Below are 25,902 nucleotides of genomic sequence, written 5' to 3' on the forward strand. Positions count from 1 at the left end.
CTGTAAAAAGGCAGCAGCCCACTTCAATAAGTCAGTTCGGAGTTTAGTTCATGTGCACATGGGTACCAATAATCTTTCTTTCTTCTCAGTCGGTTAGGCACTTCGCTCGTTTTCAAAGCGTCACGATGTATAAACTTGCCTGACATAACAAGTTATAAAGTTCATTTTCAACTTTTTTATGCTCAAGTACAAGGATGAACTTGCATAGACCAGATGACCAGAATTGTTTGTCATTATTCATTCTGGAGAAAGTATACATCCATTTCATTATTTTGCATTGAATGTATTAACCATCTTTTTCAATAGTTACGTTCAGACAGTGGTTCAGCTACAAACTTTGTGCAGTTGTGGCATAGATTGGGAAATCATCGCTCAAGCAATTTCATTTGCCAAATGCACATACTTTACAAGGAAAAACAAATGTTTTAGCAGTTGTTTTGTGATTTGTAATCTCATTTTCCCCATTTTTCGCACATTGTTTTGTAGTTAACATAAGCAGTAGCCGTAGACGACATGTATGTCTAACCACTAGGCAACGTTACATGCATGTCCACAAGTGTCCACTTCAGTAATTATCAATTTTGTGACACAAAATTTGTCATGTTTTCAAGTTTGCTGCTCCCTAGTGTCAATGGTGTTTTTTTCAAAGGCAGTCAAGTTTAAAAAGGCACTTCAGCCAAATAAGACCGGGAAATGATGATGGACAACTACACAATCATCATTGTCCAAACATCTGAATGCACTCATTAAGATGTACATAATCAGGTGGCAATGGCAATGATGGGATCAAAGAAAGACCTTCGTTATCAGTCAAGTCCATTTGCATAGTAGGTCCATGCAGAAATGGTCTATTGAAACCCCAAACTGGCTCATAAGTAAACATTCATGAGTTTGATCAAAGCCTTGTGGACTATTAGAGTTCTCTTTTAAAATGATGCAAGGGACTATGCAACTGTAAAATGTGCTAAAACTGTAAAACTGCAGATTCCATCAGACTGAACTGTCAGATAGTCTTTGTTTTTAAAAAGGTTGCATACATGTATCTTGTCTCCAGCCCCCCCCCCCCCCCCCATTGCTGTATCAAGTTGGATTGAAAGAACAATATCATTACTATTAAAGCAAGATTGTTTTCAGGTATGTGAGAGCCATTACCTTCAATAAGTGATGACAATGATGGATGCATCATAAAGTTTGTCATCTATATTCATTTACTAATACATCTTTTGTATCTGAAAATGTCTGCTTTGTAGATTGTGTTTTAGCATTAACCCCGTTCCCCACAGGAACCTGGGTACCTGTGTGTCAAGTCTATTGGGATTTCAGACTTCAGTATGGAACAAGTTAAATGATATTTGAATGATGTGTGTGTGTGTGTATGTGTGTGTGTGTGTGTGTTTATTAAACATCATGTCAGGCACAGATTAATTTCTCTTTTTAAATAAAAAATTGCCGATTGTAGATTGTGTTTATATATATTCAAGATAAATGTTTTGCCATGTGAAATTATAAAAATCAAATAAAGATTATTGGAAAACCAAAAGAAAAAAAAGTGTGTGTGTTTGTGTGTGTGTGTGTGTGTGTGTGTGTGTGTGTATGTGTATCTCTTCCTTTTTAACAAAACACTTTGGGGGTCGGAAATACCGTTTTCGTCCTCTTATAAATCTTGTTTTTTCTAATTTTTAAATGTTGGCACAATGTACCTTCGGTAAGGGGAAGGCAAGGGGTTTCTTTTTTTCACAGATATAGGGTCCAAATTGCAGCAGTCACTGAAAAATTTGGCAATACAAACGAGTGAGGTCTCCTCTAGTTGAATCCAACACGTCATTTTCAAATCACAGCTGGTCAATGGCAGACTAAAATGTCTTCTCCACTAGGCAATACTAAACAGTGTGCAACCAATCTCAATACATAATGTATGCTGTATGAAGATTTTCAAGCTGTCATTAGTTCAGCATTGAATACGTGAGCATGTGGGTATTGGAGGCAAGAGCAGGAGACCTGAAATGATGGGTTTTGCTATGACACCGTGCAGTGCACCTTAACCCATTGAGGACGGACTGATTTTGCTACAACACTCATTTCCCATAAACGCTTGCCCGAGTATATTCGGGACTTGTCCTCAACGGGTTAAGCTTTGTGTAGAGCTGTTTACTCTTCATGGTGATGAAGTTTCCAACCTAGCTTAACCCACTGAGGACGGATTGATTTTGCTACAACACTCATTTCATATAAACGCTTACCCGAGTATACTCAGGACTCGTCCTCAACGAGTTAAGCTTTGTGTAGAGCTGTTTACTCTTCATGGTGATGAAGTTTCCATCCTAGCTTAACCCATTGAGGACGGACTGATTTTGCTACAACACTCATTTCCCATAAACGCTTGCCCGAGTATACTCAGGACTCGTCCTCAACGGGTTAAGCTTTGTGTAGAGCTGTTTACTCTTCACGGTGATGAAGTTTCCATCCTTGCTTAACCCATTGAGGACGGATTGATTTTGCTACAACACTCATTTCCCATTAACGCTTGCCCGAGTATACTCAGGACTCGTCCTCAACGGGTTAAGCTTTGTGTAGAGCTGTTTACTCTTCATGGTGATGAAGTTTCCATCCTAGCTTAACCCATTGAGGACGGGCTGATTTTGCTACAACTGGCATTTCCCACAGACACCTGTCCGAGTATGCTCGGGACTCGTTCTCAGCAGGTTAAAAGTTCACAAGCATGGAGTACAGCAATGGACGGAGAAATGAAAAATGTAATGCATATTGTATGTGCTCGTCACAATCATGTCAGGATTAGAGTTGATATTCTTTTGTGTTGATAAATTCGCACATATGTACAGCACCCATCTTGCAAAATTTGTGAGAATTTAAATCCTGGGAGACATATGATGTATACAGTGTCCTGCTCTTTTGCTTGCTATTGTCTGAGCCTCGTTTACTGACGTACACAAGATCTACTTTGTGGTGTTGTCATTTTGTGAATTCTGCAAGCCCACTGACACATTGTCTTTGCAACATTGATGATTTGCGACAATATTAGCAAGCTTTAGATCCGCAACATAAACACTAAGACGATGCTAATTAGGCAAAATATAATGTTATGAACATGCACAAGACCTCTGTTTCTAAAGTCTAACCCGGAGGTAGTTTCATCTTAGCATTCACATTGCTGATCTAAAGCTTGCTATTGCCTTTGGTAACACAAATGTGCTGTGTGTTGTCTCTGAGATGGGAAACTTTCATTAAATCACTGAAAAGGGTATATTTACCCATTTCCCATTTTGTCGCAGTGGTTTTCATTTGAGAGTTCCACCACTAGCGAAATTGACTTAGAAGTTCGAATACCCTGAAACGTTTACAAAACTCTCGAAATACGTGGCGTATGTATACAGTATGTTGTGGCAAAGGAGGAAGGTGCAGGTGCAACAAGCGGGGGGGGGGGGGGGGGGGGGCGTGGGGGAAGGGTCAATTGTTGTCAATAGTTGGAGTTACAGTAATGATATCATTTAGTATCATGGCAAATACTAACAGGAGGTTTGTTTTTTTTTCCTTCTTTTCTTTTCAGTATTCCACAAACCCTCAGCATTGAACAGACTTGCTTGTGTTAAAGTTCAGCTGAAATAATCACGATTAGACATTCTGAAAGCTGATTGGTTGTCACTATCATACCTTTTTTTTTTATACGGTGTGTCACCATTTAATTAGATCTTCTCTCCAAGCAATAGGGAACCAGGGCGTCCAGATCAATATTGAGTAAGGGGAGTACAGTGTACCGCCCCCTCTTCCCGTTCTAAGATTACAGTTTACCTTTGAGGTAAAACAAATCACTATGGGCAGCAGTAAATCACCTTTGGAAACAGCCTCACTCTGTATGGGTGGGTTGTTTCACGGGTTTGTTTGGCAAACTCCTGTTTACAATCGAACCAACGCTATGGGAGGAACGGAGAGAGAAAAATAAAAGCATTCCTCTTCCAGACTCCACAGGCAGGTGAGGTTTGATCAATACCCCGCCGCACCTCTTGCCCATCGTGTGCAATCTGAGATTGTCGGTGGGACAGCGAGACGATGCCCCGAATCGGAAGTTTATCCAGCACCCGGGCTCGCATTGATTCTCTTCCGAGAATGTTCGGCACGGGGGTAAGCTTGTCAGCCACATGGGGAGGAAGTAAAATGAAAGATAGAGAGAAGAGAGATAGAGAGAGGGAGACTTGACTCCGTACAGCCTCACGAGCAAGAGAATTGGAGTGTTGACTGAGGCGGGCAGGCGCACTTTTGGCTTGAGGTGCATGGAAAATGGCGATTAACCCAGTTGTCATGGGTAACACACACTCTCAAAGCTAACTCAAATACGGTGCAATCAGGGCTCCATCAGACAGTCTGCACCACCTCATTAATAAAATCTTGTATGTTCAAGCCTTAATACAAGCTCTATGCCCAATCACGCCTTCTCAAAACTCCCTGGCGTGCTCACGTGTTTTTTTTTTTACCATGCAAAGCTGCACAGAGTCTCTCCTTGCATTTTGTTGAAACACTGAACAGGCAAATCATATATCATTGGAATGTTTGTTTGTTTGTTTTATTGGAATTAATGATTCTTGGGTCAAACTGTTTTCATTGCAACTGACTCACAAATTGTTCTACATACACATTAATAAATAAAGATAAATTATTCAGTATTTCACTAGAAGCCAAACTGCATTTTGTACTCTGCCATCTGCATGGCTATTGCTAAAAACAATGAATAATTGGTGCTTATTTACATTGATGTAGGGCAATTTACCAATCAGTTGCAATAAAAACAAGTTGACACAAGAATCAATACAAATCTGAATAAATATGCAGTACCGCTGCTGTAAGAGATCAGAATTAGCACTAGCTATTGGGCGGAAGCTGGTAGTCTTATGGATATGACGTCTGTCCAGCATATCAGAAGGTAGTTGGTTGAACCAACCTGAGTGTGTATATGCCTATGATTTTTGTTTATCATGGCTACGTAACTATAACACTTAATAATGAGCATTCACAGCAATCATTTATTTATGTTGATGTAGGGCAATTTGTCAATCACTTGCAATGCTAGTTTTGTTATGTATTATATTACCTTTAGAAAGTACTTGTACTTTTGTAAAAGTAATAAATCTAACAAAGATGTGTGTATATGCCTATGATTTTTGTTTATCATGGCTACGTAACTATAACACTGAATAATGAGCATTCACAGCAATCATTTATTTATGTTGATGTAGGGCAATTTGTCAATCACTTGCAATGCTAGTTTTGTTATGTATTATATCACCTTTAGAAAGTACTTGTACTTTTGTAAAAGTAATAAATCTAACAAAGATGTGAACATAGCAACTGTAATGAAACCACTCATTCAGCCATTATGGAATATCTAGCCAACAAAAAGATTGACTATTATTAAGAGAAAGACCTTGTACTTTCAGTAAAAAAATATCTTCAACTAGAGAAGCAGTCTGAGAGCACAGATCTCTGCCAAGCAGTTCATTTACAGCACTGATCTTGTTCTTTCATAGAGATCAATGATTTCCACCCATACGTATACATTCTGAAGGTCGCCTGATTTCGCAATATAGAAGCCTTTTGTTACGTCATCAACTTCCAGCTGCACGGTGCGCCTCGCCTTAGCAAAAACTAGAGCACATCATGCACTTAAGTGCGCGTATGAAAACTTCAAAAATGCGCAGCTTGAACTCCCAAGTTCATTGACCCTACCTGCAAAAATATTGAAAATCCTTCATAATCACTATCAAAATTTAATCAACTGTTACTTGTGTCATTCTCAAACTTTCCTGTAAGTTTCATCCAAATCTGTTGGCAACTTTTTGAGTTACATACTTTGCACACGGACAAACAAACCAACAAAGGCCGAAGAAAACATAAACTCCTCCCTTGGCGGAGGTAATAAATGTCACATCTCTCACACAGGTTGGCATGTAGCTCTCGCCAATTGTGCTTAATGCAAATTGCATGAGGCAATGTCATTGCCGTTTTTAAATATGGGCTGAAGACTGATAGCTGGACAAAGTGCGATCTGGAGAATAATAATTCAATATACATCTGGGAAAACCTGCAGTTCGACCTCACACTCATGAACATGTTAACACATTTCACCCTGTGGGATCTGGTAACTTTTCCAAGCAAGTTATGCCAGTCAGAATATTGAAATAAGAAAAGAAATGAAAAAAAAAGAAATATGTCTTGTGTATGGTAACAACACACATCCTTGTGGCAGTCGTGAGAAGAGGAGAGCCGTTCAGCCCGGAAATTTAAAAATGCTTCACTACACTATCGCTCTGTTTCACAACCACACACACAACGTTCACAATCAGACATTCTGAAATGTGAAGATTATCTATAGATTTTTTTTGTGTGTGTGTGTGCAGGGCATGAAGACACGATCATGGGACAGCCTGTATCTTGTTGCTTTGGGGCAAGCTCGCTTCCGCTCTCCCATCTCTCATAATTAAGCTGTCATATCAAAGTCTGTTCGGTTGGGAAGCACCTGGTGTAGCGGAGCCACTGCTTAAACTATCTACTTCTTGCAAAAACAACAAAGAAAAAGAAAAATCCCCGAAAGCTACGGCTTCATTACCCATCATTAAAGTCTTCATTTTCTTCACGATTAGCCTCTCACGATGAAAGCGCCACCGCCTGTCGGTGTCTCCTTGATAGCGTAACTTACAATTTAGCTCAACAGATACACGGTCTGCTTGAGGGTCTCCTTTCTGTAAATCCTGTTTGGGGAATGTGTTCGAGTCTCACCTAGATATGTCACTGCCTTTGGTGGCTTTGTTTTTGGGGTTTTTTTTGTCATTTGTTCTGCACCTCACAATTGGGAGATTTTCTCTCGCTGGTGTGTCAAAACGTGGGTTTTGTAATCTTGCACATTGCAAAACAAAAGCCATCATTTCTCAGTAGAGAAATCCCAATTTCTTGGCAACAGCACCACAGGGTATTGCATACTTACTGTATGCCATATGGAATGCTGATGACCAGTGAATGTGAGTTTTCAGTAAGTTTGCCTTAAATTTCTACATCACGAAGAAACAAAGAACAATTTGTAAACCACTTCTCACAGAGAAATGCTGAAACACAAAACAGTCAAACTTTAGGGACTGAGAAATGGTAACTGTATAAATGTACCAACCATATATTTCTACTCTGACCATTTCAGAGATTTTTTTTCTTTCTTCTTATATGGGGGGGGGGGGGGAGAAGAGGGAGGTTGGGGACCAGTACTAGTACTTTTGCAACAAATGCTGATGTGATAACCCAGATGATTTATTTTCTTGTTTTGCAAACTGCCTTTGCTGATGACAGGAAATTACGAAACACAAACCTCATGAGTAATATGTGTCTATCTAAAGTATCCTATATTGCCATACTCTCATTAGCCTCCGTGACACAAAAATTTATGGCAGCAGCAAGTTACTTGCCTCATCAACATTTAACAAAAATTGCTCTCTTCTGACCCACTTTTTTTCTTGTTCTACGCTTTCCATGTGTTAAAACAGACACGAGGAAGGTGAGGAAAACAGGTTAGAGAATACCTCATTTCTATTTTGTCTAACACTGGAAGTGTCACTGTTGTTAAAACAATTTTAAAAGTTTTTCATTTCAAATTGATCTCTGCTCATTTGTTTGTTACTTCATACTTCAAATGGAATTTTTAAGATGGCTTTTGTATTTGATTTCAAGGCAAAATAAAAAAAATTCATTTTCACAACTTAACAAACAAAGAAAATACCACACATGCAAACACACACAAACATAAAATGTACATGTATAGGTAGGCTTAATAAAGTTATGATGTAAATACTGCAGTTGTTGTCCCATTATCCGCCCATCAGTCCCAGAAACTATTCAATGTCTGTGGTTTGGGGCTGTATCTATAATTTGCACAATTCAATTTTAGTATTCCATATGGTTAAGTAGATATTGTCTTTCATAAAAGCTCTCTGTTGTTTAATACATTTTGATTTGTTTTGGTTGCAGAATTTTCAATAGCCTCCTACAATTCACTATTGAAATTCATCACCGATTATTTAAAATTGATTTTATAATTTACAAGATGTAAATTTGTATTTCTCTCTCACACTGGCATATTTGTGTGTGTGTGTGTATTTCATTTTAATCTAATTTACCTGGTACTTTAATAATGGGATGGTATAGTTTGGGTTCAGATGGGGATTAAGTTTTACTTTTAGTGAGATATATTTTTGCTGAATTTCTCAGCCATTTCAAAACTGATTTTCATCCAATGGACTTCTAATTCCTCTTAGAATGGCATGCTCTTTCATATTTCAAGTAAGTGGCTCCTACTTCATCCGACAAAAAAAAAAAACAACAACAACACAAAAAACAAAACAAAAAACAAAACAAAAAACAAACCCTGAATCCCCATCTCAACCAAAACTATACCATCCCTTTACCGTAGTCAGTTCTATATCATCCTTCTCCACTAAAGGCTACTTGGTAGAATTCAGAGTTGCAAATTTGATGATTTTTTGGCGACAATATCTGCACCAGATTTAACTTACCCCAAGACTTGATGGATGATACACCAAAATGGATGACCTCTTTGTTGCTGTTTGTCTATTTGGTTCTTTTTCCCTAAATAAACCTGGCATGTGGGGGTGTCTCTTAAATTCCCTAAATCTGCACCATGGTCTTTTGAGTGCATGTGAAGGCGGATTACAAATTAACCTCTCTGATGTGTTTACGTAAGAAATTGTTCCACAGATTTGCTGAGAGAAATACCAAGAATCTTAGCTTGGGGGGAAAAGATACAGGGTTTAATAGTGAAAGCATCTTCATAACACACTAAATAATTTGTCAGAATATCCAACTATCCCATCTCTACTTTTCAAAGACGTAAATAAAAATGAATACCAAATACCCCAGAAATGAACAGCCTACCTATGACTTCTTGATGAGAAGGGAAATTGCTATGAATCCTCCAGAAACTTTTTTTTTTTTTCAAAACAAATCAAAATTATCAGGCTTGATAATTAAGCCCTAAGAGAAACAAAATTTACAGGGAGATAAACATTAATTTCCCATCTATTTGGGCAGTTGAAAATGATTAGTTAACAATATCCAGATCATATGACGAAAATTGCCAGAAGCATAATGTCTCAAAAATTTACATCACAGGCAGCATTTTCTGTGACAAAGTTCATGAGTGAACCTTACATTCAACAATATGCAAATCCAAAATTTCAATAGGGCTATCATCATGTAGTGAATATTCTGGCCCATAGCACACTCTGCACTACCTATTATAACAAACAAACAAACAAACAAACAAATACAAAATTTCTCACTAGCACTCTGCCTGAATAATCCTAGCTGAAATTACTTGGCAAATCCTTCCTTAAGGTGTGGGATTATGGTGTCTATGAACATGCTCTATAAGAAAAAACAACAGTTATCTTAAATTTCTTGTGATTCTTCGAAGGTGCGTCCCAACGTTATGAATCTGGTTGACGTTCACACATCCAGAAATAGAACATAATTTATTTCTTTGTAGTCCCTCCAATGCATTGTGGCATTCAATTTAAAAAAAAAAAAAAAAAAACTTGATCAAAACTAAACAAGATCCTCAAGTTGTCAGAGGGCCTTCTCACAGCTATAAAATCACAACACAGGATGTCGAGAAATCAATTACTAAATCTGCCATCTTCACCTCAATCCTTAAGCATGCACATGGTGTAGTTATATGACACAAGGTATCAATACCACCAGTGCCATCCTCATTCTTATCCCCCTCCTCACAATCAGTGGCATCAACACCAACTGTTGAACTTCCTGAGAAGGGAATGTTTATTGGAGGGCGAAACGCTGTGCTTTCAGTTTCTTCATGGCTATGCATTTAATTGAACAGATCGATCATGACTAACATCACAATTGGCATAGCTGTCAACGACATCATCACCATGACTATCAATCAATCAGTACTACTAGCTATAGGATATGTGGAGGTATATTGCTATTTAACAAAACTCTTCAAGTACCTCTACCTTGTACACCTTAACCCGTTCAGGACGGTTTGAGTTTGCTACAACACGCATTTCCCACAAGCACCTACCCGAGTATACGCGGCACTCGTCATCGACGGGTTAACAGGTGATAAAATAGAGCACATTAACCACCATTACCCTTACCAAACCTCATCATCATCAACACCATCACTCTCATCATCATACTGACATAATTGCTAACATCATCAGAAATATAATCACTCTTACCATCACAAGCATAATCTCACTCTCAGCAATATTCATTATCATCACCATCAAGGCACCATCACTCACATTATCAAGAATATCAACACCATCACTCTCACTAAAACTCATCATCATCTCTGTCATCATCATAATGACACCATCACTATCATCATCACAAATACAATCACTCTACTATTCATTATCATCATCATCATCATCATCACCATACTACCATCGTCTCTAACATCATCACTCTCACCAAATCTCATCATATTGATACCATCACTCTTACCAAATCTCAACCTATTGACACCATCACTACCACTGTCTAATCACCATCATTCTCACCAAATCTCAGCCTATTGAGACCATCTAATCTCATCCTATTGACACCATCTAACATTCTACCACTGTCTTCAACACCATCACTCCCATAAAATCTCATCCTATTGACACCATCACTACCACAGTCTCTAACACCATCACTCTCATAAAAAAATCCTTATTGCCATTATCATCATCATCATCCCCATCAATATGGTCATACACCCAAAGGAAAATGATGCATTCCACTCACCAGTTGGCATGTCCTGCTGAGGCATCCTTGGACACCGTGTACAGCTCCTCAGCATGGTTGATCATACACAGGACGATGGACACTCCAAGCTGCATCAATACCAAAAGTGACAGCTGTCAATCAACATCCTCTTCCCTCGTGGACATAAATCAGATAAATACAGACTATTTTCTGTCCATCACAACAATCAACCCTCTGTCAAGTTTCACATATTGCTTGTGGTATACACTTCAGTACCTGCAAGTAGAAGGGCTGGCCCTATGGAAACCCAACTCTTACACATTTTCCACAACTGTAAGACAAGATAGGTCTCTCAATTGAAGCATGTAATCTCGAGTTCATAGCTAGATAATCACTGGAATCGGACCTCGTTTACTTAGTTCACAAACACTTATAATCTACAAATCATCTAACAGATTATTCATAATAATAATAATCAACATTTTTACTGCACAAAATAATATGAAATTATCTCATTTCTTGTGGTCACAGAAAAAAAAAATTATATTGATGTCAACACATACACTAAGAGGCAATAGTGTCCTCTTTGCACACAAAAAGACACACCAAAAATTGTTCCATTTTATGAGAAATGAAACCCAGATACATATGTGGACTGAGTGAATGCAGTAAGATTAGTAGAACACAGCAATGAAAGTATGAGGAAAATCAGAGAGTTCGTTTGAAATTAATCAGTTTTTAGTTTTGGTGCAGCCAATGCTGGAAGAGAAGACTACTACAGTTTGTGATGTCACGTACAGAGAATGGTATAAAGAAAATATATGGCCTTGCATCACAAAAACCATCAAAAGCTGCCAGATGTGGATTTTTAGTCAAGAGCAGATTCTGAGAGAAATTCTGAAAGTACAGACTCAAAGCTTTAATATGACTTTCCTGATCCATCTAAATAATGGAAAGAAAGTACACCCTCTGGAAAAGCAGTTACTGAGAAAGAAGGCTTTGACCTCTAGAGTCTATTCAAATACTTAATCTCACCCAGCGGTACTCTGTGCAATGAATGGGACAAAAACGGCGTATGCAGCACCGTAGCAACCACAATAATGAGATTATCAGATTAAGCTGAAATTGTCTATAATCATCAAGCATATTCTACTTCTGAATAGTACCAACTTCAAATGCAGTAGCATCCTCTTTTCAAAAGTTATTGTAGTTGAAAGTAAAGAGTATGTACAGGTTTTTTAAGGAATGATTAAAGGAGATGATAAGAGATGCCTTACCATATTACTTACAAAAAAAAAAAAAGTGCCAGAAAAAAACAAACCAACACACACACAATTCCCTTTCTTTTTATGATCCCCATCTTACGAATGATGCAGAAGAATTGCTCTTTCAGAAAATATAAAAGGCTAAAAATTGTCTAGGTTGACCCATTTCACCCATTTTGAGTCCTCACATATAACTGGGTCATGCAAATTTTTGTTAGTTTTTTGATGCATGGTCACATATAAAAATAACTCTGTTTTTTTTTTAAATGAAAAGCATGCATTCCCTCGACTTGTTACTGACATATGTTGAGGGTAATATCATCCCCCTTGCTTATTGGAAAAGGTAAGTCAGGTGCTCTTTTATTATGCTAGAAAAATAAAAATAGGTTGAATTATCATTATATCTCCTTCATATTGTTTTCTATACACGTCACAAAGTGATGTAGTCTTCACATCTAGCAATGGCAGCACCAAAACCTTACAAATTCATAATTCTGTAACAAACTATCCCATTTTCATCGAACTTTCACTGATGTGTGCTACTAATATTGCCGCATTCCCTCCATTCACACAACATATATTTGGGCTTCATTCTCCTTTAACCCTATTTTAACTGGGGGGGGGGGAGTCAAATTGACCCCCCCTCGACATTTCGCGCCACGATTCCGCAACGCGCAAAGATTTTGCTGCGTCGTTTCATGACTTTTTTTATTGACGTCTCCCGCATATTTTGAGACCAACGGGTACACCGTTCTGAAGTTACCCAATGTTTAGCATATGCATGTCAACCCGAAAACAGCTCAAATTCATGATATTGTGTGTAAATCCAATGCAAATTGTGGTTTTTTTGGGGGGGGTTTAATTGATATAAAATTAGATTATTTCAACTCTTAACCATTGAAATTAATCAATTCTAATGTAGATAAGCTTGAAAAAGTGCCTGCAACAAATTTTGGCAAAAAAACAATAGAAAGCAAAGGTCGAAAAAACAATAGAAAGCAAAAGGTCGAAAAAACAATAAAATACAAAAGAAATTAACAAAACAATAAAAAACAAAAGAAATTGATTTTGATTGTGCTATTTTTTTACAACAAAGTTGTTTGATGTGTCGTGAGGAAGTCTGACACAAAAATTTAGCAATCCTTCAGTCTTTTTAATGGAGTTATAGGTGAAAATATGATTTCATGCATACATTTGCATAATTAATTTATTAAAAATAGAAAGCCAATATTTTTCTATTGTATGACCATGTAATCTTGTAGTTGACATCTGGCTCTATCTTCAGGCAAAATTTTGCGGCAATCATGCGATCGGCAGCCGAGATCTGAAGGGGGGGGGGGGTCAAATTGACCCCCCCCCCCCCCCAGTAAAAACTTGGTCTCAAATAGTCCAGTTAAAATAGGGTTAATAGCCACTCCAACATTATCACCACTAAACAAAAATAAATAACAATTTTTTCTTGATAATTTCGTTGCGAAAAAAGATAGAAAATGAAAGATTTGTGTGAAATTTGCAAGGGAGACATGTATGACCATGACTTGAATACCTTGTCTAATTTGTAAAATGTTATTTTTACTAATATTGCTGCGTCATGAAAACATGAAATTTAAAAATTTCTTAACTTTCTCATTCCAGGTCTGATCTCACATATCCTCTCCTGTTTGGTGTACCTATTTAACTCCTAACTGATCATAGCCAGCTTGTACATGGTTTGAGATTCCACTTTTAACCTCACCTTGTTTTGCACAGCATTAAGAATGAATGACGAGCTCTTGTTCTGTGGCGTGGTGGGCGTGGTCGGTAGCTGTGACTCGAGATTCTCCACAAGAGCGGCCAGGTCACCGAGGTCACATGACTGGATGACCTGACTGATGGGGTCAAAGAGCTGTGGTAGTGTCTACACAGAAGAAAACAAATCAATAACATTTCATAATGAATGTTTCTCTGGGATATTCATCTAATGCTAGTTAGGTCAATACAACTGCTAGCAGCTATATTTTTTTTCTTTTTTTTTTCTTTTTCAAGTCATCTGGACAAGGCAGAATTTACACAATTAACACAGTGATATGATACTTAACCGGGTACACATTTGACAGCACACTGAAGCTCTACATTGTCACGACAGTTTCATTTTTTTCCCCTTTGCTATTGGCTTTTGATGACTTTTTTTTGAAATCTTAAATTAAGATTAAACTTGCCATGCACAACGAATTTGTTGATGTGAAAGTTGTAATCTTGATACTTCATGATTTTGCATTACAAGCTATAAATATTCCTGTAATTAAATGCAGAGTTATTTCATACATAATTTCATTTATCATGTTTGATGTAAACTAAGTTCATTGATTGAACAAATCGCTAGACAAAGTGTCACATCACACTAGGGTCTAAAGTGGGAGTGGCAGACAGCCTCCTCCTTCCTCCACTCCTGTTGCCTAGCAACCCACCTCCTCCACCCGTCCCTTCTGGTTCTCCTGGGCATCCTTCTTGAGGTCCTTCGCCTCCTGCTTGAAGACGTAGGAGAGGCTGCCAAGAAAGGACTGCAGCAAGGGTAGCGACTCCTCCTTGCCCAGGAGGGGCAGGACACGCCCCACCAGCTTGCGCCCCTTCCGGATCCCCAACATCTGGTGGAAGTGCGAGTTGACAGTCCTGTGGGAGAGGACGAGGTTGGAAGACACGCATCACAATTGGACACGTCATGATGCAGCATCGTAAGAAGTACAAAAAGAGAAATGGTAACAGGGGAGGACGATGGAGAAAAGAAGCGTGAGAGATTGAGGAGTAGTGATAGAGAAGAGAAGAGAGAGAGAGGAAAATAAAAGAATCAGAACAAAACAAACTGAACAAAACTTACAAGATTGAAATATTTAAGAAAAAGAATAACTCTGAGGGTATAACACAAAAACCTAAAGGGTCGCTCTAGAACTTACACAATTTTAATGCTCAATGGAAGCTTTTCATGGATTGACCACAAATGCCAATGTGCATACACTTAGACTGCCCATTCAAAGATATCAAAAAACGAATATTTCATAAATGCCATATCAATGATATCACAATTAGCGTAATTCAAAGTAATTCAACCTCCTCTTCAACATTAATGGATGCATTTATAATTTGTGTTTTAGCTGTGACACATCGTCTGCTGCTGTTGCTGTCCATTTCATGAAATCAGTAAAACCCCAAGTTTTCCCGAATTCATCTGAAGCGCTTGCATTACTACAGACATTGTATGAATTTTCTCCTTGCTCTTATTGCTTTCCCTGCTGTGGAATGAGCAAAAGTCTTACATTTTGTCCTTTCCAGGATTCTAGCATAGACACAGCATATGAATTTGTGCCAAATGGTGATTTTCTTTGAATGTTTACTTAAAATTCTCTTTATTTGGGAGGAAACTGGTTCAGGATGAACCTTTTTCATACCTATCCTTCAGTCCTTCCCCTCTCAGCATAGCACACATCTGTGAGATGAGCCCCTTCCTCTTCTCCAGAAGGGGACCCGTGTCAGACTCCGGGAGGCCTCCCACCTGCTGGTCCAGCTCCTCGATCACCAAGACGATGCCGTAGAGGCGCTCGATGGCAAGAAGTGTCCGACGTCGACGACCGTGGTCTTTGGCACCAGGTTTACCCCCCTGCGTGTGGCAGATTTTTGTTTGATGAATGGTGATATTGCAATGTTTCACACTCACATGTTACAGTGCATACTTTAAAGGGGTGGTACAGTTTTGGTGGAGATGAGAATTGGGCTTTTAACTTTTTGCGAGATACCAAGAAAACATTAATGATATAGTACAGAGCATACCATTTTAAGAGGAATTCAAAGTTTATTTCATGAAAATCGGGTTTTGAATGACTGAAACATCCAAAAACAAAGTAAAACAAAGCAATCGTAATAAAGTGTGGGTCCCACACTTTATTAGAATCGCTCTTTTTTGGATATGTCAGCCATTTCAAAACCAATTTTCATCAAATTAATGTTGAATTCCACATAGAATTACATGCTCTTTCATGTTTCATAAGAGGTTTCTCATTATCTCACAAAAAAATGTTAGAAACCTGAAATTAGGTCTCAACCAGAACTATATGATCCCTTTAAGATTCTTTTCACTGTTGGCACCAGATTTATCACAAACTGTGACAGATTTTTGCATGAAGAATGATGACATTGTAATGCTTCACACGCACATGGTACATATCAAGATTCTTTTCACAGTCAGCACCAGGTTTACCCCAATGAAAGTGACAGATTTCTGTGTGAAGAATGATGACATTGTAATGTTTCACCTGGGAGGTGTTAGAGATGGAGTTGCATCTTCTTCATAATTCATGCAAACACAAGTTTAGGTTCTCAGGCGTTACAATGGGATGTCTAAAATTCCTCTTCGCTTTAAAGTCATGCTCGGCACTGCTCTATCTCCCAGACGAAATTTGGAGACCAAGAAAAAGTTAATTAGTGGAGAGAAAATGGGATTCAATCAGGATTACGATTCCGATGGAATCCCATTTTCTTTGCTCAATTTTCCACTCATAAATTACATTCATTTCCGGTCAGTTTCCCTTTGTTTGCATTTATTACAAGAAAAATTTTGAATATTTCATCAAGTTGTACTTCAATGCAAAATATTGAATGAAATACTACGATATGTTTAAAGTAGTTTAAGACAAGAATTCTATGCTATAAACATGTGTTCCTGTTCTCGTAATGCACAAATCTAAATGAAACTAGAAATGTCGCTACGGCGACTGGTGTATGCCTCCGCCATAATGCATGGTTCTCCTAATAGGTCTATAGTACAATGTCTTGAAAATGTGTGATGACAGTTTCACACAATTGGCAAAATATTAAAATGACAGGTTTGCCACAAATGTGCTGAATGTTCACTTTCCTAGAACTAGGTTCAATTGGATGAATGATTAAAACGTCAGAGTGTAGGTATTTGGGGGAACTGATGATTTTCACTTGACTTTTGACCCTTTTACAAGTTTATGCATTGAGTAATTTTCAAGGTATTGAGAAAAAGTATAATTTCAGTATCAAATGGTAAAATAGTATAATCAAAACCTGGCCTTTGACCTTTGACCCCACAGTTCCAAAGAAAATCACTGTTAGGTAGAACATGCATAAATATGTAAGTTTCATGATAATATCTTGAGTTACTTTTGAGATATGGAGGAAGAAGTGCAATTTAGCACTTTCACTTGACCTTTGACCTTTTGGCAAGAAGCTTCCCACAGAATATATATTGGGATATACATGCATACATCAAGTTTTAAAAAAATCCTTCAGGCATTGCATAAATATAAGGAAAGTAGTGATACTTTGAGGAGTTAACCTTGACCTTTGACCCCCTGACCTTTGACCCATGACCCCCAACTTCCCTAGATAATCACTGCCCATCGGTACATGCATATATACTATGTTCCATGAAGATACCTTGAACCATTTGCGAGAAATGGAGAAAAACATGAAATTTCAACCTTTTTCTCCACAAAATAACCTGTGACCTTTGACCCCGTGACCCTAAAATCGAAACAAAGTATTATCCCCCCAGGATATACCCTCATACCAAGTTTGATGCAAAACCCCCTCACGGTTCTTGAGATATCAACAAAAACAAAACGGGACGGACGTACGGACGGATGGACGACCCGAAAACATAATGCCTCCGGCCACTTCGTTGGCGGAGGCATAAAGAAAATAGGTCTTCCTAAGAACTTGACATTTTTTTCATGATGCAGACATTTGCGCAAATTAGTTTTTAGTTTGTTTGTTGTTGTTGTTTTTTTGTAAATCTGGCATATGTATTCTTTCAATTACTCCACTAAAGCATGTTCCAGTGTGTTTTTCTGCTTTTTGCTGTTAAGCGTGATTTTTACACTGCATTTTGATTCATTGCCCCAATTCAAAGCACACGCATAGATTGATGCCAGCACATAGAAAAAGAGAGCAAACTGCAACAGGGGGAGGTCTTTTCTGCTTTAAGAGCGCTAGCCCTGATTATTGATGCTCACTGTTGTCAAAGAAAATGGGTACCACTTGTAGCTCAGCGCATAACTTCTCAGTGGTGCCGAGCATGACTTCAAAGGAGAGTAGTAGTTCTATCTCCATCTCCAGCACCTCCATGGCTTAACACTCATATGCTACATATCAAGATTCTTCCACTGTTGCACATTGTTGTGACTGTTTGCATAAATATGTAAATTCATAGACGTTAGCTACTGGAAAGACTTTGCATTTCTCAACATAGTAGGCATAAATTTCTGAATTCCTTAACCCTAACTAGGCCGGGCTATTTAGGTAGATCATAGAGCCGGGGGGGGGGGGCCTCCCAGGCCCCCCCTCCAGATCTCGGCCGTCGACCGCGCGATCGCGACGAAAATTGGCACACACATTGCCTATGATGTAATCTAAAGTACTACGAAGTTAGATTTTTGAAAAATTGTCATTTATGCTAAATTATGCTAATTTATGCATAATGATGCATGAAATCAGACAATTTGGTATAAATCACTAAATAAAGCCTGAAATGGGCACATTTTTTTGTGTAAATACTCTTTTTAGTGTCCTAAGCAAATATAAGAGAAAAAAATTCAGCCATTCAAAAAAATTTCTCTAAGTATTTCATTGTTTTTTGAATTTCTTATGTATTTCTTTGTTTTTTCGAGTTTATGTTTTTCATTGTTTTTTCGATGAAACTTGTCCACGACATTGTTCCGAACGAGAAAATGTGTTATCAGTTGATTTTAATCAATAAAACCCCAAAATAATCATGCTTTTATGAAATTTGACTGTAAGCACAGTTTCCATTGAAATTGTACACGAATTCACGTTTTTGAGCAATTTTTGGTCTGACATGCATGTACATATTTATGCGAAACTTCGGAACCGCGCGCCCGGGCATTGCAAATTTGGTGTCAAAAGATGCGGGAGACTCGACAGAAAAAAGTCATGAAACGTCGCGGTGATAGCTTTTCACGTTAGCGATACATCGCGCGGAACGTCGAGGGGGGGGCCTCGGAGGCCCCCCCCGGCCTAGTTAGGGTTAAAATCCCGCAGCCCCAGGTAGAGCAGATCACTGGTAATTACTGGTGTTACTACTAAAAGTGCTTTGATGTGAGAAAGAAAAAGAGATAATATCATGCATGATTTTGGTAGAAGAAGCATACTTGTCCAAAACGAGCCGGTGCCACCATATATGCATTACTCATACTTTTACTGAACAAATATGCAGAATACTCATTTAAAATCAAATCTGTTCTTTGTTTCCCTATTAAAAGTTTGTTCACCTCTTCATCTTCTGCAGCATTATCAATGTGGATGTCGATGATCTGACGAGGGTTGTTTACGCTGGACGTAGTCAGTTTGCCAAGAGCGCCCTCAAATTGAGCTGTATGGAGACAAAGACAAGACATCGCATTTCACTCCGACACTAATCTTAAGTCAACCATTACGTACAACACTTTCACCTGAACAAGCAAAAAAAGACTGATTTTTTAACCCTTTGCTCTTTGCACTTTTTAACCCATTGAGGGTGATTTGATTTTGCTACAACACGCATTTCTCATAGACACCTGCCGAGTATACTCGGGACTCGTCCTCAACAGGTTAAGAAGTTCACCAAAAAATGCTTGATAAAGAAGTTTTCATAAAACACTTGAGTTAGCCTACCAGGTTGATAAACTTTGTTCTCCAGAGGCTTCAGCACCAGTTTCTTTTCTTTCTTTCCTCCTTCTTGCTGACTCTTTCCACTCTCTTCTCTATCCTTCTCCTTGGCAGCTTTTCTCTGCATGTAATTCTGATCAGGGACAGAAAAGAACATGAGATGAATGAAAAGCACTGAGAATAATTCAAGACTCTAGCTTGGGAATTGGCGATATCAGCAAACCAAACAAGCACAAGGGAAAACAAAACGATCATAATGAGAAGTAACCTGGTAGAGTAGTAGTGTAATGACTGCCAGGTTGGTGTTACCACTATCGTTGCCATCACCATCACCATCACCAACACCATCATCATCATCATCATCACTGTCTCCCAAAATCACCACATTACCCTCATCCAAATCACCATCGAAATCACTATCATCACAATAATTAACACCATTCTCATCACCACTATCACCTTAACTGTCGCTATCGCCAATTCTACTGTCAATGCCATAATCATCTCCCATTCACACCACTCCCCTCATCATCATTAACGCCATTACACTCATCTTTTTCATTAGCACTATCACAATCATTAGCTTTATCATTTATCTCCACTAAAACTATTATCTTCATAACTAAACATCATTTGAACCATTATTGTTGTGATTATTAGTGACATCATTCCAATCACTATCTTTATCAGTATCTTATCACCTAAACATTATAATTCCTATCTTTATCATGAACACTACTATAATCATTATGTTTATCATTAACACCATAATAATCATTAAATCAACAGTATCATCACAACAATCACCATCACTATCATCATCACTACCACAAATGCCATCATCATTATAATCATCAACACCATGACAGTCACCAGCAACGTTATCATTATCAATAGCATAAATACCACCATTATCATCATCATTACCACCTCCACCACCAACCACCTCATCATTACCACCATCGCCTAACCTGGAAGTAGAAGTCGTCTACGGCAGGGTTGTTGGATGTCAGCTGGAGCATTTGGATCTTAATCACCCACTCCTTCTCCTTGGTCGACATCAGGCAGGAATATTCATCATAGTCGCCACGGTTACCACCCCGGTGCTGGTTGCCTCCACGCTGGAAACGGATTTGGCGTTGCGCTCGAGGCCCATCTCCCCTGTCATATTTCCTGAAAGTAAGCGCACGAGATAAAAAGTTCCAGATCTCACTGTGAATATGCAATGCATTTCCTACAAGGTATCACTGTGTTAAAGGCAATCAGTTTTCAAACCTTGATACCCTTGCCTTACACTCTTTTTCTTTTCTGTTTTTTAATTCGACCACCCTTTGCAAGAATTGACGGGAAACAGGAGGCCAACATCTTTGCATCCCTTGGATTAGTCATGCAACATTTTACCTCTACAGTTATAGATCTCTGCGCAAGTGCCACAGAACATACATTTTGCATTTTGTATTTTTCTCAAAATGGGGGATAAATGAGGCCATGACTTCACCGACAAACCGTAGAAGCAAATCTACCCGAATTTTGAAGATTGTTAGAACAATCATGATCTAATGGTTGAAGTAATAAAATTCTAATTGTTTACAACCAATAATACACACACACACACACAAAAAAAATTGTATGACTAACACTGTCCATCAATAACTTGAGTAGATATCACTGATCTGTCTGCATTATGAATATTCACACAAATTCCACTCTATTAATTCTTGCCAGCCATTAGACAATATTCTTATCAATAGGTATTATTAATAAGTACATAAGAAAAAACAAACAAACAAAAACTGATGCACTAGTGGTTGGGAGGTTGTTATCACTGCAATATGCAATTACAGATCACATCTTGCTGTGACTGACAAGGAGAAAAGGTCTACTAAAACTGACTGAAAAGACAAACACAACTCCACGCAAAAACTTTAACTGATTTGAAGACAAGATCTACAAACTCACTGCATGTTGGCTTGAGGCCCTCTCTGCTGGGAACCGTACGGGTAGCGTCTGTTCATACCCATCTGATCTGGGCGAGAGTGCACTGGAGGGATTCTATTCACAGCAAAAAACAAACAAACACACAAATCATATCACTGAAGTTATATCAACTTGAGTTTTCCTCGGGAGAAATCACCCATGTTGGCTACACGACTGTTTGTATCACTATTTCCTAATAAATTGTACAGATATTTCAAGACATGTTATAAATCACAAGTCATAGAACTCCATATCTGAACTGATTCTCATCAGTGTTTCTTGCGACATAAATCGTTACATTTTCAGCCTCCTGGATGGAGAAAACACTGTCCCTTCATATTTCTCACGAAATAATTTTCTGGCCTAATGGGCTACCTTTTACCTGTGTAGATAATGCATAATTGTAATAAATACACTATCAAAGGGATGGTACAGTTTTGGTTTAGATGGTGCTGCAGGTTTCCACCTTTTTTTGTGTGTGTAATGTGCAATCAAGGTCAACAAAGTCACACACTCACTGAAGTAACAACAGTTTCCAAAATATTCATGAACTAAACAGTATCATTTTCATTTGTCAGAGGCTGTTTCTTCCTCCTTTTCTTTTGGTCTTTGACTTTTATACAATACACTGATGACAACTAACTCCATGTTTACCAATGACAAGATATAGAATAGTAGGAAACAAGGTTGATTAATCATAAAGTTGTTGCTATAGCAATGGATACTAGACACAGTTCCTGACTTAGACGAGATGCAAGATACCTCAGAGCCATAGAGGGTGTACAAACCTTGGATTCATTGGCGTCAAACCATGCATTGCCCTAGGAAAGGGGCCTCGCCCTCTACCCGCTGCATGCATGGGAGGGGTGTTTGAGCTAGGACTTGTTCCCGGGCCCGGCCCCATGGGCATGCCCCTTGGCGAGGATGAGTACGGCATGCGTGGCGACCCAGAGTACGGCGGTGGTCTGGGGCTCCCCCCAAAGCCCGGCGATCCCGCCATATTGCCCGGCTGGCCCGGGGGAGGGGCCCGTCGTGGGATGTCCCGGGGAGGGGGAATGGTGGTGAAGACGGCCTGCCTGATGCTATTGGGCGAAATTCTGCCCCCGGAGGCATGGAGACGGATGATGAGCTGGCTGATCTGGGTAGGGGATACCCTCCCTCCGATGGACTGGTGGATTTGGCGAGTAAGCTGCTGGAGGAGTTGGGGGTGGATGGGAACAATAGGCGACTGCTGCATGGAAAGGAAAAATGGAATATAAAACATCAATGCCCTCACTTCTCTGATATTTCAGTCTCACAGAAATAATTTGTACTTTTATCACTCTGTAACTGTATCAATGACGTGCTTAAACCAACATTGAGTGATCATCAGACTAGTATACTAATCTCATTTGGATGAAAACACTGCTTTTTTTTTGTGCATTGATTTGTTAATGAATGACAACCAAAAGTGCAAATTTCCTAGATTAATTAATGATATCAAGATCATTTTTAGAGTAAATAACAAATTTCCATAAATTTGCACTGCTATTTTTCCCAGTCAGCACCACGGAAATACCAGACATTCTACTCTTTCCATTACTTCCCAAAACAACAGCAACTCCTGTTCTACACCCACGATGTGAGAGTGGCACAGCACATATAAATGAGGTTTGTTCAACACCATATAGAAACAATCATGTGGGATGACATAAAATAATAATGGCATCCGTTCCTTCCGTGGAACTACTACTAGAACTTACATTTTGCTGCTGCTGCGGTACAAGCGATGGCGGCGTGGCATGTGGTGGTGCATGGCTAAACTGGGGCAGCTGCTTGTGCTGATCCGGCGGTAGCTTTTGTGGCTGCGTGCCTGGAAGTCTGGCTTGGTGCATGTGCGAGGCACCCCGGGGCGGGGTGCCGATGGGCAGGGGTATTGCAGCTGGCGGGGAGCCGATCTCCGGCGACACTGACCTGGCGGGCAAGGCCTTGCTAGATGTCCCTTTACCTCCGGTCAGTTCCTGCTCCAGTTCGGCCAGGGATATCACTTTGGGTGGGTGGACCTCACCCACAGCACGAACTATGGCGGGGTCCTATTGCATAAATGGGCACCCAGTTAAGAGCTCAATGTTACAGTATACTCTGGCTTGGATACTTCATTTTTCATTTCTTTGACTGGGGTAGTGATGTGTTGCAAAGGGCTTAAAGCACCTCAAGATGATGGATATCTGCTATATATACAAAACAAAAACTTTCAGTTTTCACTTGTACAAATTCTCTTGCTTTTATTGTACATATGAGAGACTGCACAATCTTGCCACTATGGCACCTCCATTGGCATATGACATGATCTGCATCCCGGTAGTGCTTCTGAGGAGCTGCAATTGTGTTTACTGTAACAAGTGACAAGTACTACCAAATTCTACAACTGCATACAAACAAAAACAAACACAAGAATAAACAAAACAACTGAAGCAGCACCTGTAACTACACTAAATGTCTGTTACATTCAACAGACCCTGAGTAGAGAACATTAAACAAAAGTCTCATCAAAATATTCATCACACACCTCCCACGCATCACTTGGTCTGCTCTTGGCTCCCTGCCCGATGTTGAGCATGGCCTTCAGCCGATCTTCGGTGGAGGTCACCGTGAGGGGTTGCCGACTGGGTAGCTCCACCGTCTGTCCAACTTCCGGCGATCCCCAGATGTTGCGGGTCGGGGACATGAAGTTGGTGGGGTCAAAAAGAGACGGGGGAGACTTGGGCCCAAACAGCTGACTGATGTTGGATTCTCCTGCACCCTGCAGTGAGTAACAGAAACAAAACAGATTTCCCCACAATAAAAACAAAATACAACTTCCCAGTTTCCAAATGAAAAATCCATTTCATTGAAGAGCAAGTATGCACAAGAAACACATTCTATGGTACATAGATATTCCTAAAACTTAGCTACCTTCAAGAAGACTTGGTAGCTAGGTTGGCACTCACCAGGTATGACTTGTGGAATGAATATGCATAAAATACATAGAAGCATTTTAGTTTTCTGAGGCACTGTACACATGAGGGTTACAACAAACACATGCACACACACACACACACACACACACACACACCTAGTAAGGACCAGAGTTTTTGTTACCTGTTGTTTTTTGCTTGTTTGTTTGGTTTCTTTCATTGGGGGTGGGAGGGGGGAGGATACGATGGCAATACTCTCAGTTATATCAGGACTCTTGACAGATAATGTAAAACCAGATATATTCGCAGCATAAAATTTTCGTGAATTGGAGTCGTCAGCGTTTTTTGCAGCATCCATTGGCAGACAAGAACCTTTGCTTGCATTTTAACTTCACGAATCTTGGCTACTCGCAAAAATTTCATGCATGCAAAAAGTTCTGGTTTTACAGCAATCAGCCACTTACACTTGACACAAAATATTATAATACAATAATCAATTGTACTTACTTTAATGGAGATAGGTTTGGACTGTGATGTCTTCTTGAGTGCAGGGTCATAGTAATTATCATCATCATCAAGTACAAGCTGAGTGATACTTTTCTCAAGATCTTCCTCCTGTAAAATGAAGCAAATAGACAAAATCAAATTTCTGCAAATGCATTGGTTCTTTTAATCTAATAACAGCTCTATTTATGCATATATGCATTCATATCAATTGCTGAAAGATGACAATACTATATTTTAGAGAATGTATGTTATACATTGTATGTGATAGTGCATCAAGAAACAGTCATGCTTCAAAGCTTCAAAGCCTCTTTTCTCAGTAAACACTTTTCCAGAGTGTGTACTTTCTTTACCAAGACAGGTTAAAATGGTCCAGTTGTATTGAGTTACATGGTATACATCAGTTAAAGCCTAGAGTCTGCTCTTTCAGAATCTGCCCTTACCTAAATATTCTTGCCCAGCGACTTTTTGTTGGTTTGGTGATGCTGCATCACATATTTACAAAATCAATATTGATAAATAGATAAATAAAACTACCTTCAATGCAAAGCTGAAAAGTACTATGTATAAAACATGTGGGCGAAAGGATAACATGGCTCTTGGCACGTTTTCTATATGATTTACACTGCACTTTCCTGGCATAACTACTCATGACAGAGCTCTTTAATTCAATCCTGACTTTCTACCTTGCAGGTTAATTGATCACAACATGATGATTATGATAAAAGCAGTTCTCATAGAGCAACAGCACTGTCATAGCATCATCA

General features: G+C 39.1%; 1 protein-coding gene across 1 annotated transcript in view; it reads right to left on the reverse strand.

Moving 5' to 3' along the window:
- LOC140229254 (protein PAT1 homolog 1-like) overlaps window positions 1-25,902 on the reverse strand; it is a 59,013-nt gene that overhangs the window by 26,020 nt on the left and 7,091 nt on the right. Inside the window, exons 4-15 of the mRNA XM_072309532.1 lie at window positions 25,139-25,246; window positions 24,244-24,477; window positions 23,438-23,767; window positions 22,484-22,926; window positions 21,678-21,770; window positions 20,690-20,891; window positions 19,725-19,851; window positions 19,343-19,443; window positions 15,479-15,687; window positions 14,504-14,705; window positions 13,792-13,953; window positions 10,831-10,919 (exon numbers count right to left, since the gene is read on the reverse strand). Of these exons, the coding sequence (XP_072165633.1) occupies window positions 10,831-10,919; window positions 13,792-13,953; window positions 14,504-14,705; window positions 15,479-15,687; window positions 19,343-19,443; window positions 19,725-19,851; window positions 20,690-20,891; window positions 21,678-21,770; window positions 22,484-22,926; window positions 23,438-23,767; window positions 24,244-24,477; window positions 25,139-25,246 (2,300 nt within the window). The remainder of the gene's footprint in view (window positions 1-10,830; window positions 10,920-13,791; window positions 13,954-14,503; window positions 14,706-15,478; window positions 15,688-19,342; window positions 19,444-19,724; window positions 19,852-20,689; window positions 20,892-21,677; window positions 21,771-22,483; window positions 22,927-23,437; window positions 23,768-24,243; window positions 24,478-25,138; window positions 25,247-25,902) is intronic.

The sequence above is a fragment of the Diadema setosum genome, chromosome 5, assembly GCF_964275005.1.
Source record: "Diadema setosum chromosome 5, eeDiaSeto1, whole genome shotgun sequence".
NCBI lineage: Eukaryota > Metazoa > Echinodermata > Echinoidea > Diadematoida > Diadematidae > Diadema > Diadema setosum.